Below are 16,983 nucleotides of genomic sequence, written 5' to 3' on the forward strand. Positions count from 1 at the left end.
AACTGACTTCGAAATATTAAGATACGAAATGGGGCTAGTTGAAACCCTTATGGGTATGTCTAGCTTAGATCGCAATTAGATGGTATAGTTGAAATTTTATTTCATGTTCATATACAAATAACAAAAAGTTGACCTACCGTAAAATAGGAATAGCGTACTAGTCCAGAGAAACCCTAAATTTAGTTTGAATAAAATAGGTTGCCTTTTGCGTGTTGCAATTTTCCTGATTTCTCTCAGTGGACTTCTTACCAATAACACAATATACTTTTCCCTTGTTAGAGCAACCTTTTCCCTCACACTCTTTTTCCAATACCTTTTCTTGTTTGTTTTGTCCAATAAATTGTTATGCTGCATGCGTGCTTCTCAGGCGTTTTCTTTTGGTCCATTGCGCATGAGTCATAGGATTTCAGGTCTTTGTAGACGGACAGTGTCCCAGTCCCAGAGTCCAGGCTACAGGTTCCATTCCCGCCAATCAGTGCCACACAAAGAAGGCAGTGGGTAATAATTTCGGCATACGAGTTGCCTTTAACAAGTCCAAGTTAAGGGTGGATGAGGATCATTGAGATTGCCTTTTGTAGTGGCTGTTCTCACCTTAATAGTCTAGCAATCGAAGTTAGGGATGATTTGGAATTTTTTATACATAATATTTATTTATCTTTGTGGGAATCTTTAGATAAAATAGTTTCTGCGATGTCTTTCAAAATTATATCTTTCAACGTTAATTGAATAATTTTTGGTGTAGCTATCATGATTCTATATATTACTTTTCTTTGACCAAATGTTTGATAATGGATCCACCTTCAACATCCTAAATATTCGTTAAAAAAATAAAGGGACAAAAGGGAAATTGGGATATGCAAGCAGCAAAGCGAGATTGAAATGCGCCGCCTACCCCTGATCTCCTTATGTAGGCGGTAGACAGATTTAAGCGTTTTGGGCGTTAAAGTAGGAGTGGCAAACTTTTTTTTGGGTCGATCGATAGGTATTGACGAGAATAATACATTTCAGTTAAATTTTTTTTCTAGCTTGAAAATTGTAGACCCCACAGGTTTGGGCGTCTTGTGGGCGTGGCAAACTTTTTTTTGGATCAATCGGTAGGTATTGACGAGACTAATACATTTCAGTTAAAATTTTGTATCTAGCATAAAAAATGTGGGCGCCACAGGCTTAGGTGGTTTGTGGGCGTTAGAGTCGGCGTGGCATATTTGCGTAACAAACTTGCGCTGCGCTCAAGGCTACGGAATCTAAATCTGAAATCCCAATTATCTATCTTTGATAGTTTCCGAGATATTCGCGTTCACACTTACGATTTTTTGAAGTTTGTGGGCGTGGCAAACTTTTTTTGGGTCAACCGATAGGTATTGATGAGAACAATTCATTTCCGTTAAAATTTTTACTCTAGCATCAAAACTGTAGGAGCCGTAGTTTTGGGCGGTTTGTGGGAGTGGCACTCTGCTGAAACAAACTTGCGCTGCGTAAGAAGCTGATGAATCTGCATGCCAAATCCCAATAGCCTAGTTTCCGAGATCTCATCCGGACGGACGGACAGAAGGACATGGCTAGATCGACTCGGCTAGTGATCTTGATCAAAAATATCCTTCTGCCTGTTACATACTTTCCGACAAATCTAGTATACCCTTTTACTCTACGAGTAACGGGTATAATTATGTCACCAAATATGATTTTAAAAAAATTATTCAAGAACCTTAAATCAGATCAATAGTTAAATTTAGACGTTAGCTTAAAAATGGCAGAAACCCTTTTAAAAAAACTACTACATATTTCTTAGGAATAGAGTGTGATGAATTTGTTCAAGAAAATAATATGAATACTTACAAAAAGGAAACATTCGCCACCACTCTAGTTTCAGTTTTCTAATCACAATAACAAAGCCGTTCGATCGGAATATCACTTAATACGGCAAATCAGTTTTTCATTTTTCGGCTATTAGTAGTGGGCCTCAACTCAGCTTCGTAGGGATTGGCCACCAAACTGTAACTGCCATCCATAGTACAATTTTGAAAAAACTAATACAAAACATTTTTTATAAACCTTGCAGAAGTTTATTACTTCTATCAACATAGAAAAATAATCATATGTAAAAATAAAATAACAAATTTTTTTAATTTTCTTTATTGCCAAACTTAATTACATATTTTAGGATCTAATCTATGACAAATGTGTTTTTGCACAGGAGCTAGATCTTTAAATGACATACATATATCGGTTTCAGCAAAGATCTATTTCTTAACATTTTGTATCAACTAAGTTGTAAATGCTTAAGTTATAATTAAATGTAATTATATTAAATGACAGACAATGCTTCGTGCTGTTAATTAGATTTACCCTTATCAGTGCTGTCAAAAATACCGGAGCGAGTGCTGTTCAAAAAATGTTGCTTGGCACATTTGGTTTTGATTTAATTGTTGAAAAGCTTAGTGGTTAATAAGTACGAATTGGTTGTTTAGAGCTGCCACCATTAGATAAGGAAATGATATAGATAAGATTCCAGATATGCAATGCAAATTATACTAATTAATGACATTTCATTCTTTGTCAGTTATGCGACAGCGAAGTGTTATTAAAGGTCAAAGAAATAAAAAATGCAAGTAAGGATGATTTTCCAAATGAGAGTAGCGGATGTGTAATTTAAAAATTGTTGTTGATATTACCGGGAGGGGTTTTTCGAGGTCGGGAGTCGGGTTCAGTAGAGCTTTAGGTATATCGTAGATATTAGGGAAGCAACGAATACGCATTTCGCTGTTAGAAGTAATGGTGGAGTACATATCGAAAACGAATCTATAAATAGTAGTCACAAAATTGAGATTATTAAATCAGGCGTATATCCTTTGTAGCACAAATTAACATTAGATCTTCAAGTAGTCATTTGTATTCTGACTAATAATTTTCTTCTAAATATTTTTGTTATAGTAACTTATACATTAAAAATATCAATATATTTAACTGTCACAGAACTGTTTTCGCTTAACGCACTTAGGGGCGACTTAATAATTAATACTGGATCTGATTCCCCTGACCACAGTGCGTTTCGAAAACATGGAGATGTAAATAATACATTTTGAGACGCTTAAACAAAAAACGTTGTGATGTGAGAACTAAGATTTCTAAGATGTAAGGCATTCCAATTTAAGAAACGCACTGAATATCAATTATGTAAATGGGGATATCGTCCTAATTGACCTCCCAAGAATCGCACTCATGTCAAGTATTTCCCAATTCACAAATATTGTCGTTTTCACACTACTCTTTCTTGGTGATTATATTTACTTTTGCATTTACTAGACTTCAAGAAGATACTTTTAAGTTATGATATCTATAACTTATTATGCAGCTCTTTGTCATTATAATATTAATTACTGGTTAAGACTTTATGTACAGTGGGATACTGTAAGATAATACTCGGAGGTGTTACAGAAATTTGTAGTTTGGCAGACCATATAAAAAAAGGCAATAATGTTAAGCTTTATTTCTTAAATGTTGCCTTTAATCAAGAATTGTCCGTTCCATCTCCGACTAAGAACACATTTCTTTAGCTATAATTGGGTTAAGTTTCTTGAGAAAAATTGAATATCATGTAACATAGATTAGTTCTTTCTGTCTGCTGTAACCGCTATGGTCCAATATCTGATTTAAAGTTTTAAGGAATATGTGTTGGTTTACCCTGTAGACATTCTGTTCTTGTTTATTTCTGTTTAACGTCCAACGCTCGGAGCCTATAGATATATATATTAGTTGATATATTCTCAGGTACGCGCTGCATTTCTCTAGTTAACATTCCCCTTTCCGTTTAGTGAATTCTGCTAAAAGGAACATTGATCTGCTTTTAAGTTTATGGGCTGAGCTAGCAATAGTGTAAGCTTTCGGTAAAGTGGGTAACTTCTAGAATCCCTGTGGATTATCGCCGGACTGTGGCTGCTCGCCCGCCCCCAGCTGCTCCCGTTCTCGCAGGTCCTGCTCCTGATCCTGGTCGTTCTCCTCCTCATCGCTGGAGTCCACATAGTTGCGCATAGCAAGCGCCTGGAAGTCGTTCAAGGCCTGCTCGAAGAGATCAATAGTGTGTTGGTTGTGGGCGATCACCTGTTGGGTGTTCCTGAGGTCCCGCGTAATCAGGTCTTGCATGGAACTCGAGGGAGGTGAGGAGGCAGGCGAGCGCCCTGTTTCCTGTGGGTTTGTGGAGTTGGTTTGCTCACCGCTGCTGCTGCTGCTCGGATCGTCGCTGATGTTACTAGCTGCAAATCCCCGTGTGAGCTCGTCCGCATGCGCCAGCGTCGAGCCGATTATATCGCTAGCAATCCTGATTGCAGCATCCGTCGCCGCAATGGTGGATATAAAACTGGAGGCAGCTGCCGCCACGGTGGCTGAATTGGCTGTGGTGGCTGGTCTGCTAAAGATGGTGTCACTGGTCACCTGGTTGCCTTCGATCCGAAGACCGGCCACGCCTTTTTTGGGTATGGTGGCCAGATCTCTTTTAACCCGGCGGCAGCGAGTGGGCTCGTTTTGACGCTGTTGGACCAGCTGCTCCAAGTCCACAATGTAGACGTAACCCGCTACCAGAATGGTGCAGGATTTGTCGCCCTTCTTAAAGGCGTCTTCGATATCCTGACTTGTGCGGTCATCGTATTGCCACCAACCTGAAGTTACACATTTTTACAAGAAAAATACTCGGAATGGGATTGGGTCTAGTCTTTTTTTGATGATTTGGGATTTGAATCACAGTATCGTTTTCTGAATCGGTTTAAGTAATGGGTATGGGAGTGCGGACAGATTGGGATGAGGGTGGGTTATATGCTTAATTCTAAAGTTTAATTGTGTTTTTGGTGCTTGCTGAGCCCGGCGACACCTTTAGTTCGGTCTGGGAGGGCATCTGTGATCTTGCATCGTAAAATATTGCGACGCTTTTCGGGACTCGAGTGGGGATATTGCTTCATCTGCATAAAGTCGATAGCGTACATAACCCCGCAGATCTGTATTAACAGCCTGCCTGGATGTGGTTCGGTGTCGTTCAGATCATCGGATTCTGAGCTTAGCCAACCCACTGAATTCATCTCATCATCTTCACTTTCGTAAAAGGAAGAATGCGAACTATCGGCTTCGAAATAAAGTGATCTATAAGTGTTGACATTTAAAACATGCAACATGTTATCATCTTCATCAATGGTATGGTTTTCGAAATTGGCTGAATTGTCATCGTAATTAACTGATCTTAGAACGTCAAGACTTAAATGTCGATAAACGTGTGGATGCAATGTGTTATCATCTCCATCAATTGTATTGTTTTCGAAAGAAGTTGGAGGGTCTGCATTGACTATTGGATTAGTGACAACGTTTGGAACTGGACGAGTCTCAGGAACTTGTGTGTTCCGATCCCGATCACGAAATGGATGTAACATATCGTCACCCTCATCAGTAGTATCGTTTTCGGACACGGTTGGAGGGTCTGCATTGACGATTGGGTTGGTGGCAGCCTCTGTTTCAGTTTCCCTCTTGGATTTTTCATAGTCCGCATACGCGATCTCGATGTCTTCATTGGTCCGAGAATCGTAGGCCCACCAGCCCCCTAGATGTGCACGGTGCATGATGTTTTCGGTGGGGTTTATGGGAAATAAGGGGCGGCCGACACCAAAACTGTAATCGTACTCACCATTTCTGCCCTCGTAATACCACTGGTAGCCATCTTCGGTCGCACGAGTAGTGCAGATGTCCTCAATGCCATTCACAAGCTGGGGATGGTCCAGGAACTCGGCGGGAATTTCGCGGCGGCACATAGCACATCGTCGGTTTTTGTAAGCAACGCCCTGAAGATCGGGAAATTATTTTAGTAAGTTATAAAAAAGTTTGGTATTCCAAAGTTGTGAAAAATAAATAGAATAAAATTAGTAAACATATTTGAGTATGCAATTTTATAAATATTCAATTTTTCATAACATTGACGAAAAGTAAATTTCCTGCTTAACAGATTAAATTGTGAACAAAATGTATAATTTTCAGATCATTTGACTTAGGAAGTTAGGTTTGAGAAGTTAAACTGTAAATGTTGCCCCCAAATTGACATTAATTCACGCCCAAACAAGTTTCAGAACTGGTAAGTGCACTCGAGTGCTAATTGGAATACTTGTCCTAGGCTCAAACTGGTTGAAGTTTACAGGGGACGGAAACCAATTGACAAGTCGCTAACCGGAAGCCAACCTAATGCCATAATGGCGAGTGTCCCGGGTTCAGCCGGCATGCTAATCAGTCAGTCAGACCAGCTTTAGCACCAAAGGGTTAAGAGCAGCCTTGAACTTCACTACGTGCTCGCAGGTTTTGGCGCCGGTCGAAAAAGATATTCGAAAATTTGACGATGTGAATTGCATTGCTAATTGACTGCGAAAAGCTTCCGCTATTGGTTTTATAAACTACGCACCTTAACGCACAAGAAGCAAAAGATGTGGCCGCAGGGGAGACGAGCTGGATGGATGCAGGTTTGCAGGCAGATTGGACACTCCAAGGCAGCAGCCGCTGTGGAAGGGGAATCCCCGCTACTTATTGCTGTAGCTGAAAATAAATGAAAAAAAGAGTTTACATTTTTTTAAGGTATAGATAGGAATGTTAATAATAGTTTACAATAACAAATAAATGTATGTTCTTCAATAAATTTTAATCAAAAGCGTTTGGAAAGTACTTTAAATTGTTTTTGACTGTCCAAGTTTGACTTTAAAATTAAACTTCTGGACTAATTAAACGATACCCTAAGCACGTTAAAGATTTTTACATTAATGAACATTTCTACAACTTCTAAAATGTGGATAAAATTTAACAAGTATACATTTCTGCCAGCTCTTTAGCAAGAGTAAAGTACAGAATACAAAGTAGAAGTGGTTCGCGAAGATCGTTCCGAAAAATCTAAATAATTTCGAAACCACTTTAAAAAGAACTTTGTAGTTTAGTAACATTGGCAAATAAATCAATGATTTTACTAAATATAGCTTTGGTTTTACCAATAATTGTAAGTGTATGTTGTATCTATAAAGTTTTGATATTGGGAAAGCCTTATAAAAACGATTCTTTACAACAATGGACTTTCTTAATAATTATGATATTAAATCTGAAGACCTTTCTAAGGCGTGACAGTTAGATTCTGATCCTGGCCAGCCCCAATATTCTCACCTGCATCTACGTCGATGGCTTTCGCCGCATCTCCGGCTGATGAAGCAGGGGAGTTGGGAGCGGAAGTCGCTGCGGCAGCTCCTGATCCGGATCCTGTTCCCGGATCATCTGCACTTCCGTTTCCGGAACGGGCAGCAGCCGCTGCCGCGGAAGTGGAGGGTGACAAGCAGAGATCGATGATGGTGGTGCTGGGTCGCACAATTCCCACGAACTGCACATCCTCATCCTCGTCGTCGTCGTCCACCGTAATCACATCGCCGTTGTTGTTGCTGCTGGCTGCATTTTGCTCCGTGGCGCGTTGTTGCGACATGTTGGGACTGGCTCGATCTCGTCAGCAGCAGGGGAAATCGTGCTGTCACCGCAGTCGTCGTGTTTTTTTAAATTTTCACTTCACAAACAAACTGCGAACCAAAAAAATTGTTGCTGCACAAGCGTGACCGCTTCTTGTTGCTCCTAAAATACTGGTGTCACTATCAAAATATACCAGTTCATTTTTAGTGTGACCTTGAATTTGTATTTCAGTGCTGTAAATTACTAAAATGGCGCCATGGTTTGAATTTTATTTTTGATTTTTACTTTTGAAAAGTAATTGAACTTTATTTAGTTTATTTGAACAGCAGCCAAAAAAAATTAATATTAATTAGTATATATATATATATATTTTTAAGTTTTTTGATTGTGTCAAAACATGTCAGACTTAACTTGACATCAAAAAAATGTTCGAAAAACTAAAATAATTGGCGAAAATTAATATCATTTGTGATTTATTTTGTGTTCCTTGCAGGTAAATATATTTTATTTTCTTTGACAAATTAACTACTTTACCTGCATGGAAACAACAAAGAATTTGAATTATTTTTTCATTTTACAAAAATGTTCTTAATTTGTTAAAGTAATTTTTAAAGCGAAAAATGTTTTTAATAATGTGCAAGTATTTAAATGTAATTCCGAAGAGACGAAACTAAATAGAACATGTGCAAAATTAAACTTACTGCACTTTAAAATGATCCTAATTATTTTTTAAATATTTACTGCAGCTCTCACATCCTGCTGCCATCACATTAATAATGCTTTATTAAATTCAACAAAACCAATTAAAATTATGCGCTTCATTACATGCAACACCTTTTGCAACGCCCACCCACCTATAAAAATATGCCGCCTCCAACGAGAATTTAACTTCATAAAAATTGACAGGCCTTCGCACAGGGTTTTCGGTCAGCGAAGGCATCACGCACTTTTTAATATGCAGCCGGCATGCGACAGCCCCAAAAAAGTAACACACAACAACAGTCGGTTGCAGTTGTCCTGAACAGGACCTTCGTACTCATTACATAAAAATCAATTTTTGGTTTATTTTTGCACTGCCTCTCCTCGCAATTGCATGTCATTTTTTGTCAATTACACATATACATACAATTGCCTAATTGCGCGACAGACAAACGCGTTGAAGTCAACTGCCGACGAGTTTTGTAAATTACTCTCGTTCTGCCTGGATGCTGGTTGCTGGGTGCTGGGTGCTGGGATGCGATGTTGTCCTGCCGGGCTGTTTAATGCACGTGTCCCCTTGGGCGTTTTAAAAATGTGTTGCCTGTCCCGGGAAGCCACTGTTTCGACGTGATTTGCCTTGGGGAATGTGCAATTTGAAAGCCGAAAAAAAAACATTGAAAAATGCTAGATTCCAGAAGTTCGACTGTGATTTACCTTGGTAAATTTAAAATATTTGGTAATATTATCAAAACTCTCAAAACTAAGAAGTAAAAGGTTATTTTAAACAGTACGTATGATTTTTTCTTAGATTAACATTTTAAACCGCTTTCAGAAAATAAACATATATTAAAAAACATTTAAAAATTGTACTGAATATGTGGTCGACATAAAAAATGTCTCAAACATATTTTCCTAAAGTTATTGATTAAGGATACAAAATGTTTATATTGTTCTAATAAGGATAAACAATATTTTTATAGTGCCACAAACTCCAAAATAATGCCAGGGATCTGGTAAGTTGCTCTAAATTGTATACTTAAAAATATCTATGATACAGAATTTGATTGTGGGGGACATTCAAAAAATTGTTGAGTAGAAATACAAAATTTGGAATAAAATACGTATTACATATACATGTTTTACCCGAGTGGGGGATCTATTCCCCATAACCCTCCGAGGATCCGTGCGTGGTGTACCTAAACTTTCTATATATTTCATTTGATATCTATTTAGAAATATTGTTTTTGGCCCTAATCCTTTTCAATGTGTGGTCAGTGAAATCTGATTTATATGTTAAGTAAAATTAATTGTCATAAAGATAAACAATTAATACATTTATTCCCAGCACATCAACTTAAATCCAGTATACCCCTAAGCCGTATTTTCACAAGTCATTTAAAACGCACACACCAGCTACTTAATATGCACGGCGAGTCCTTCAACTCTCGACACTCAACCCTTTATCCTGTGTGCTCGTTTTTGCACTCGGTTTTTTGTTATAATTGTTCTATGTCCTGTACAATTGAATTTTCATTTGCCAGCAAACGATCAAGAAACAGAAGAAGTTTGAATTATGATTGCCCCCTTATTGTTTCATGACCCTGTGGCCACAAAAGGAAAACCATAAAAAGTAACCCACAGAAGCAAACGCAAAGAAAACCTCAAATCTTAATGTAATTATCAGGCCAGCAAAAAAACCGTTTACAACGGTAGACGCCTCAAGATTATTAACACAAAAGAGGGCCGCAATGGTCGTCATAAGCATAAAAATATTGCCCTCCCCAGACCAAACTTCGTCACCCTGTTTTTACCATAAAAAAGGGAGAACCAAAAGAAAATTCTTGCTACTTTTTGCACCCTCCTTGTAATAAGCTACTTTTGCATCTTGCCTATTGCTCTTTATTTTATCATTTGCGGGCTCGTTCTTTTCTCCCTTAAACATTTTATTATAGCAATTTTTTGGGTTCGCCAAATCCCCCTGATAAACGAAAATTGTCTGTTGACACATGTGAGTAGAGGCTTGCAGCCAGTGCAACCTAAGCTCTAATAAATTTACGATCGGAATTTCGCACGAGTTTCCTATTAAAATGCAGATTTTTCCAGTAAGTATTAGCAGAAAGAAGAGGCTGTAACATTGGGTGGTTTAAATTAGGTTTCTTGATTGACAAACTGCGTGGTTATCTTCATATCAATACAAATATGGATATGGATGGATGGAAAGCTGTTTAAGATGTGCCACCAAAAATGCTAATGCTTTCCTTACATGTAAAACGAATATAAGTACTTAGGTGTAGTGTTGGTTAATTAATAATGTGATATATAAAAATAAAAACCGGGTAACTTATATAGTAAAAGAAACTGTTTTAAATTGAAATATGTAGATTTATAAAAATACATTAAAACAAGAAATAGTTCTAATAAAAATCGTACACAGAGAAAATTATCCAAGAACATTGTTCTTGAATTGAGAACATTCGTTCTTAAAAACCGTGTAAGTACATTTTGGTATCAATATAAGAACGAAATAGTGAGAAGAGAAAAGTTAAATTGAGTTTACTTAACAACTTTTTGAAAAGTATACACCAAGGACTGATCTAATAGTTTATTTGTACATACAATGTACTTAAATACCGCCAATTCAACTTGATTCGAGGAAAATAAAAACATTTTCAACTTAAAAATGTCGTTCTGTTTTTAAGAACACTTTCAACTCAGATGAGAACGTCAGAATTTTCTCTGTGCGTAGTTGTTACATAGATAAGCAGATAACTGATGATTATTATTCCAAACTCTTTTTAAGAAGAACTCATCGCCAAAGTGGGTGGCAAATGACCTCGGTAATTTTAAAAATATGCCAATGCCCAATCAGTGAACTACTTTCGAAAGTTCCATCCGTCCAGAGCTTCCCCCCATTCCTCCAATTTCTCCTGCCAGTGGGCTGCTGGTTTTTAATTAAAATATAAAAACGAAGGGAACGTGCCGCGGTCGTTAGGCAATAAACTTGGACACCGCGCATCCTGGCAAGGACAATTACCAGGCGGAAAATGTCGCAACATTTTCGCTCCTTATCGCTGCCTTTCGGTACTTTAGGCCAAGGAATTCCGAGCGGCGGCATAAAGGAAAACGAATTAACGACATTGTAATGCTTATCTGAGAGAAAAGGTCCTTTTGCGGAGAGCGCAGGGCATATCCTTTTCACCCCACACTCTGAAACATATTTTCCTTGGAACCTGAGGTTGAGTCCCGAAAAAAGTGGAAAAAATCTTGATTTTTAATTTTAACGCTTTATTTAATTATGTGCAGACGAAACAACTTGAAGTTTGCTAATAAAATGCTTAAGGAGTGTCCTCTTTCTGCCTCCCCGCCCTTAGTCTGAGCAATAAAACCCACAAAAAATGGGCTAAAAATGGATTTTTTCCAGCTACTTTTACTCTCTTTTTTTAATAAAGACATCAACAGATGGGCGGCGATAAAAAGGCAAAGATTATGGGGCAGACTACAAAGAAGAAGATCAGGGAAGGTCCGAGTGTCGTGTGGCTTTTGACACCCCGAGAAAAAGAGGAAAAAGCGGGCAACAGTTTCAGATTTTTTCGACCATTCTATTCAGATTCAAAGCGGGCGTGGACAAAAGGCCAGACGCAGGAGATTTAGTTCTAAGCGTTAGCACTTGACCCAAGGATAAGCGGCCCTGCTGCGAGAGTTGCTTACTTTTTATGGCTTTAAAGATAAGCGTTTATTCCCTTTTCGTTTTTCTTAATGCGCAAACTTTTAATTAGCTGGAAAAAGCGTACCTTCTTGTCGGTTCTCCTAATGGCTTTTCAATTGGCGTGGAGCAAATTCGACGGCAAATACACCCAATAACAATCAAATACAAATCGAATGCCTGTTATTGTCCACCCCTGTTCTTTATTTCGCTTGCTTCCTGAGGGGGATTCTTAGCCTACTTACGGGCATCATTTGCCTTGTCACCTGTTGTTCCCGGGCTGATTTAAATCTTTAAAATCAATATGCCAAGCGCCAGGCCAAACAGATGGAGCTCCTTGGCAAACACATCGCAGGGGAGTCCTGGTCCTGGCGCAATGGAGTGGGTTTTGGGGAAGGGGACTGGCAGCGGTGACATCCCTGACAGGTGTGAGAATGGAAGGTATTCGAAGTTGACTTTCGGTAGTCTGCAAAATACGCCTGCAGGCATCAGACAGGCGGGCAAATTGAAATGGTTTAGATTACATTTGACTTTTATAAGCGGATTTGGGCGTGGCATAGTTGCCAAGTGGTTGTTGCCGGGAAGAAAGGGGGCGGGGGCACTTTCAACTAAAAGGTTATGGACTGTTGAATGTGTTCATATAAACATATGTACATAAGTACTGGAAACAAATTTAGACTATTAGTACAACTCAAGAAAAATGACAGCCAATGATTAGTTTAATTTGTTTTTGCTTTAAAATGAAGTACGGTTAAAAGGTAATGAAAGATAATTTTTATTTTCATTGGGAAATACCAAAGCTACCTTATTTGCTTAGGCTGTTACTACATACTTTGAGAAATTGTCAATTTATGCTCATTTTATAAATTCTACTTAGCCTTGTTGCAATTATAACTGAAAGGCTGTTTGAACGACTCGCACTTCCTCTAGATTCCCAGAAATGAACATTGCCAAAACGACCTCTGTCGGTTTTTATACAAAAGAAGTGTCCTGACTTATAAAAATTATACTGTGCCTTTGCTATGCCAATTTCATAAAATCATTTCATAAAATGAGCAAAATCTGTGTATAAACACCGTTTCATGAATTTAATAACACACGAAAGTTGGCTTTGAATTCAGCCTCATTGCACAAAATACTGAGGCACAGCCTACTTCACAGCCTACTATTTTATATACCATTATATGTATATACCTTTTCAATTTCAAATAATTTTACATTTCAGCTGATAATATTTCATGAACTGCTTTGTTTTGAATAAACAGGGGCAATTTTTATGTCATGTGTTTGGAAATGCATAAACATGTATTGCATAAACATAGTAATAGATGATTTCATCAATGATAGTCTACTAAAGTAGACAACATCTGGCTTGAGTTTGGCTATTAACTCTTTTGCTAAAAAAGTTTTTTATTATAGCATACTTATGGCATTTAAAAAAATTTTTTTTAATATTGGAGAAGGTTTTCTGTTCTAATTTATGGACCGTCCCAACCCGCACATTTCTCACCTAGTTTTTCGATTACAGGTCACAAAAAACACATCTTACAACCTTAATTCCTTTTAAAAAACATTAAAATTGTAATTTATTTCAGACTTTCAAAAACTTAACATAAATTCTGTTAAAAGCTATTCAAGCTACATAGAAGCTCTGATCCGGAAATCTACATAGACAGAATGGTGTTCTTGATAATGTCGATGCTCTCGCGCATTTGGGACTCGTTAATGACCAGGGGAGGAGCAAATCGAATGATATCGCCGTGGGTGGGCTTGGCCAAGAGGCCATTCTCCTTCAGCTTCAAGCACACCTGCCAAGCATCATATTCTGCAAAGATCAATGTGATTAGAGAAAGGTTGCCTTCGATTAACGAATGTAACTTACTCTGGTTAATAACGATGGCGTTGAGCAGCCCCTTTCCGCGCACCACCGAAACCACTTCCTTGGGCAGCTTAGACAGTTCGCCCCGCAGAAGTTCGCCCATTTTGAAGGCATTCTCCGCCAGCTTCTCCTCCTGCAGGACCTCCAAGGCGGCCATGGCCACTCGGCAGCCCAGGGGATTTCCTCCGTAGGTGGACCCGTGCTCTCCTGGCTTGATGCACAGCATCACCTGGTCGTTTGCGAGGACCGCGGACACGGGATACATGCCTCCGGATAGGGCCTTACCCAGGATCAGGATGTCCGGCTGAACCTGCTCGTAGTTCACGGCCAGCAGCTTTCCGGTTCTGGCCAGTCCCGTCTGCACTTCATCGGCAATCCACAGGACATTGTACTTGGAGCAGAGCTCGCGGACCTTCTTCAGATAGCCATCGCTGGGCACCACTACACCAGCCTCTCCCTGAATGGGTTCCACCATGAAAGCACACACATTGGGGTCCTTGAGCGACTCCTCCAGGGCTGTCAGATTGTCGTATTCAATCAACTCGAATCCGGGCATAAAGGGTCCGAATCCCTCGTAGCTGCTGGGATCACTGGAGGCGGAAACTGCCGACAGGGTGCGTCCCCAGAAGTTGTTGCGCGCGAAAATGATCTTGGCCTGGTTGGTCGGTATTTTCTTTTCCAGGTAACCCCACTTGCGGGCCAGTTTGCAGGCCGTTTCTCCACCCTCAACACCTGTGTTCATGGGCAGCACTTTGTCGAATCCAAATAGCTTGGTTACGTACTCTTCGTACTCGCCCAGGACATCCGAATAGAAGGCACTAGTGGTAGAAAGATTTGGAGGAAAGATTTGATAAAATTGTTTAACAATACACGAGTATACTTTATAGAGAAAGTATGTAGCACGTAAAATGAAGCGTTTCTGATTCTATAAAGTATTTATATTCTTCATCAGGGTCACTAGCCAATTCGATCTAGACGTGTCTGTCTGTCTGAAACTATAAAAGCTACATGGCTGGGACTACGAATGGAGATTCTAGAGATTCCTGAGCAGCCAGCAAAGTGCAACGCCTTCTCAAACGCCCGCAAGCCGCCCAAAACTGTGCCGCTCCCAGTTTTGATGCACAACAATTTTATGTGAAATGTAATTGATCTTTTCAATACCTACTTATCGATTGACTTAAAAAAACGTTTGCCACGCCCACTATAATGCACATATTTCTAAAATCTTTTAAACTCCCACATTTTTAAAGATTTGGTAAAAGCGTAAATGGGTTTTTTTGCTTATCAAAGCCGATATACCTATCTACTTTTGGTTTTAATGAATTAATTAAGTAAAAAATTATGATTAAATTATGTAATCGGCATAAGGTGGCGCCCTGCAATCTGGATATGTAAATAAATATGTAAATCTCCCTTGCGCTCTATTTAGCAATAATAAATTTTTCTTATAACATTTAAGGATTATAAAACAAATAGTCCAAAAATAGGCTAACAACTTTTTTTGGTTATCTAAAAATAGAACACAAATAATTTTTCCCCTCCAGTACATTGCCTTCTTGCGTTATCAATCTCAACTAAGTTCCAAATTTAGAAATCGCAACAAACAATAACAATTCATCGATCCCGCAATTTGTTATCAATGAACCTCTTATGGCTTTATGGCCCCACTCACCCTGACAATCTGGCCCTGGCAACCCAAGGAAAACCAAATAAAACCGGCAATGAGGAGTCCCTTAAGTAAGAACCCAAGTACAATAAAATGATTTAATAAATTTTCTTTTGACAAATGCAGAATCACACCGAGACGTGAAAATACATTTATATTTGTTTACTAGGTGCTGATAAGATTCCAGCTGGTCCGTGGGGGGTTATCAGCGTCCAAAGTATATATCTGGTAAAAAACACTTTCAACGTAAACAAATGCTGCATGCTTTTAAATGTAAGCTTTTTTGATGATCTAGGAAAAAAACTAAACGTGGCTTATGGCTTTTTTAATACGTTTGTTTTTAAAATGTACTTTAAGTGCTCAAAAATTGTATTTATAACCTGAATAATCTTGTCCAGACATATTAAAAAATAACAACCGCGACATTCGCCTCTCTATCTATAAGTTTTATTAGCATACAGCCGAAAATTTAATTGAGTAATCAAGGAGTTTAATTTATCAGTTGACAACAGAAAGGAAACAGCGCACCCAATTGAGCACGAGTAAACAGAAACGAACATTTTAATAGGCACTTAAATCTAAACTACTTTTGTGTCTAAAATATTACGTTAGTTGTACGGAAATAAAATTAATTAAATAAACGGAACAACGTTTCAGGGACAAAGCTCAACCTTTTTAAAACTTGTAATAAAATAGCGCATACGCCATGTAAGACAGAATCAATTATACATTTTAAAATACAAAACCCGTTGACAGTACGTATAAATAAATGTATTTTCGGGTTTAGCTAACGTAAATTCGTTGATTAAGGTCCACCCCAAATACTACATAACACTGATATAGCAGGGAACCGGTGAGTTTTCAAGGGGGCACGTCTTTGTTCTCTGATTTTGTTTGCCTGAAGCTCTCTTTACTCCAACTAACTTACCGGGAAGTCAAGGCCAATTTGGAGGCCTGTTCGGTCAGGGCTTTGACGATCTTCGGATGGCAGTGACCTTGGTTGACTGCCGAGTAGGCACTCAAGTAGTCGAAGTAGCGTTTTCCCTCCACATCCCAGACAAATGCCCCCTCGCCCCGTGAGAGGGCCACCGGCAGTGGGTGGTAGTTGTGGGCGCCGTATTTGTTTTCACGGGCGTAGACGGCCTCGGAAAGGGATCCGGAAGACGAGGAGGTCTCCTGGGCAGCTGTCTTCTGCGCCAAGTAGCTCATGCGGGTGGCGATGCCGCGTGCCGACAGTTTGGAGAACATTATAATGTATGTTTCTAGAATCGATGGGGTGACTACACTTCTACTCGCGGATCGCTTGCGATGCTCACTGAAAGTCCGCTGGCAGTGGGCGAGGGCTTTTTATACCCGGAGAGAACTGTGGAGAACCTCGAACCCCCATGGAAGCTTGCTCTCCGTCTCTTCCCGGCTCTCTATACTATATGTTTTCTTTCTCTGGCCTGCCTTATCTTATTACATTACTACATAATTCCACTTATTTAAATGCACATCCATTTGATACTTCATGAATTCGAGATACTGCTCTTGTCGGCAAATTGTAATCAGCTTAAAAATTTCCACTGCTAAATTGAT

General features: G+C 39.1%; 2 protein-coding genes across 4 annotated transcripts; both read right to left on the bottom strand.

Moving 5' to 3' along the window:
- Window positions 1-2,644: 2,644 nt before the first annotated feature.
- On the bottom strand, window positions 2,645-7,631 carry Rnf146 (Ring finger protein 146). 3 transcript variants are annotated; one of them, XM_065864322.2, is made up of 5 exons: window positions 7,168-7,626; window positions 6,425-6,555; window positions 5,663-5,816; window positions 4,212-4,652; window positions 2,645-2,799 (listed from the first exon to the last, which is right to left on the bottom strand). In XM_065864322.2, exons 1-5 carry the CDS (start codon window positions 7,475-7,477, stop codon window positions 2,705-2,707), a joined length of 1,131 nt encoding a protein of 376 aa, XP_065720394.2. In that variant the 5' UTR covers window positions 7,478-7,626; the 3' UTR covers window positions 2,645-2,704. The 3 variants fall into 3 exon arrangements, with proteins under 3 accessions (XP_065720394.2, XP_036671184.3, XP_065720393.2); XM_036815289.3 differs by lacking the exon at window positions 2,645-2,799 and having other exon boundaries at window positions 3,478-4,652; XM_065864321.2 differs by lacking the exons at window positions 2,645-2,799; window positions 4,212-4,652 and adding an exon at window positions 4,690-5,578 and having other exon boundaries at window positions 7,168-7,631.
- A 5,786-nt stretch (window positions 7,632-13,417) lies between these two features.
- On the bottom strand, window positions 13,418-16,727 carry Oat (Ornithine aminotransferase precursor). Its single transcript, XM_017087163.4, has 3 exons — window positions 16,334-16,727; window positions 13,743-14,557; window positions 13,418-13,685 (listed from the first exon to the last, which is right to left on the bottom strand). Exons 1-3 carry the CDS (start codon window positions 16,651-16,653, stop codon window positions 13,525-13,527), a joined length of 1,296 nt encoding a protein of 431 aa, XP_016942652.4. The 5' UTR covers window positions 16,654-16,727; the 3' UTR covers window positions 13,418-13,524.
- Window positions 16,728-16,983: the final 256 nt, after the last annotated feature.

Source organism: Drosophila suzukii, chromosome 3, assembly GCF_043229965.1.
Source record: "Drosophila suzukii chromosome 3, CBGP_Dsuzu_IsoJpt1.0, whole genome shotgun sequence".
Classification (NCBI taxonomy): domain Eukaryota; kingdom Metazoa; phylum Arthropoda; class Insecta; order Diptera; family Drosophilidae; genus Drosophila; species Drosophila suzukii.

Excerpts from the sequence above, each read along its gene's own strand:
- Rnf146 (XM_065864321.2), bottom strand. The coding sequence starts at position 7,477 with ATGTCGCAACAACGCGCCACGGAGCAAAATGCAGCCAGCAGCAACAAC. Across the intron at positions 5,817-6,424 it reads TTTGCTTCTTGTGCGTTAAG|GGCGTTGCTTACAAAAACCG; the intron begins GTGCGTAGTTTA and ends CCCGATCTTCAG. Across the intron at positions 5,579-5,662 it reads GTATTACGAGGGCAGAAATG|GGGGCTGGTGGGCCTACGAT; the intron begins GTGAGTACGATT and ends GTGCACATCTAG.
- Oat (XM_017087163.4), bottom strand. The coding sequence starts at position 16,653 with ATGTTCTCCAAACTGTCGGCACGCGGCATCGCCACCCGCATGAGCTAC. Across the intron at positions 14,558-16,333 it reads AAATTGGCCTTGACTTCCCG|TGCCTTCTATTCGGATGTCC; the intron begins GTAAGTTAGTTG and ends TTCTACCACTAG. Across the intron at positions 13,686-13,742 it reads CGCCATCGTTATTAACCAGA|AATATGATGCTTGGCAGGTG; the intron begins GTAAGTTACATT and ends TGATCTTTGCAG.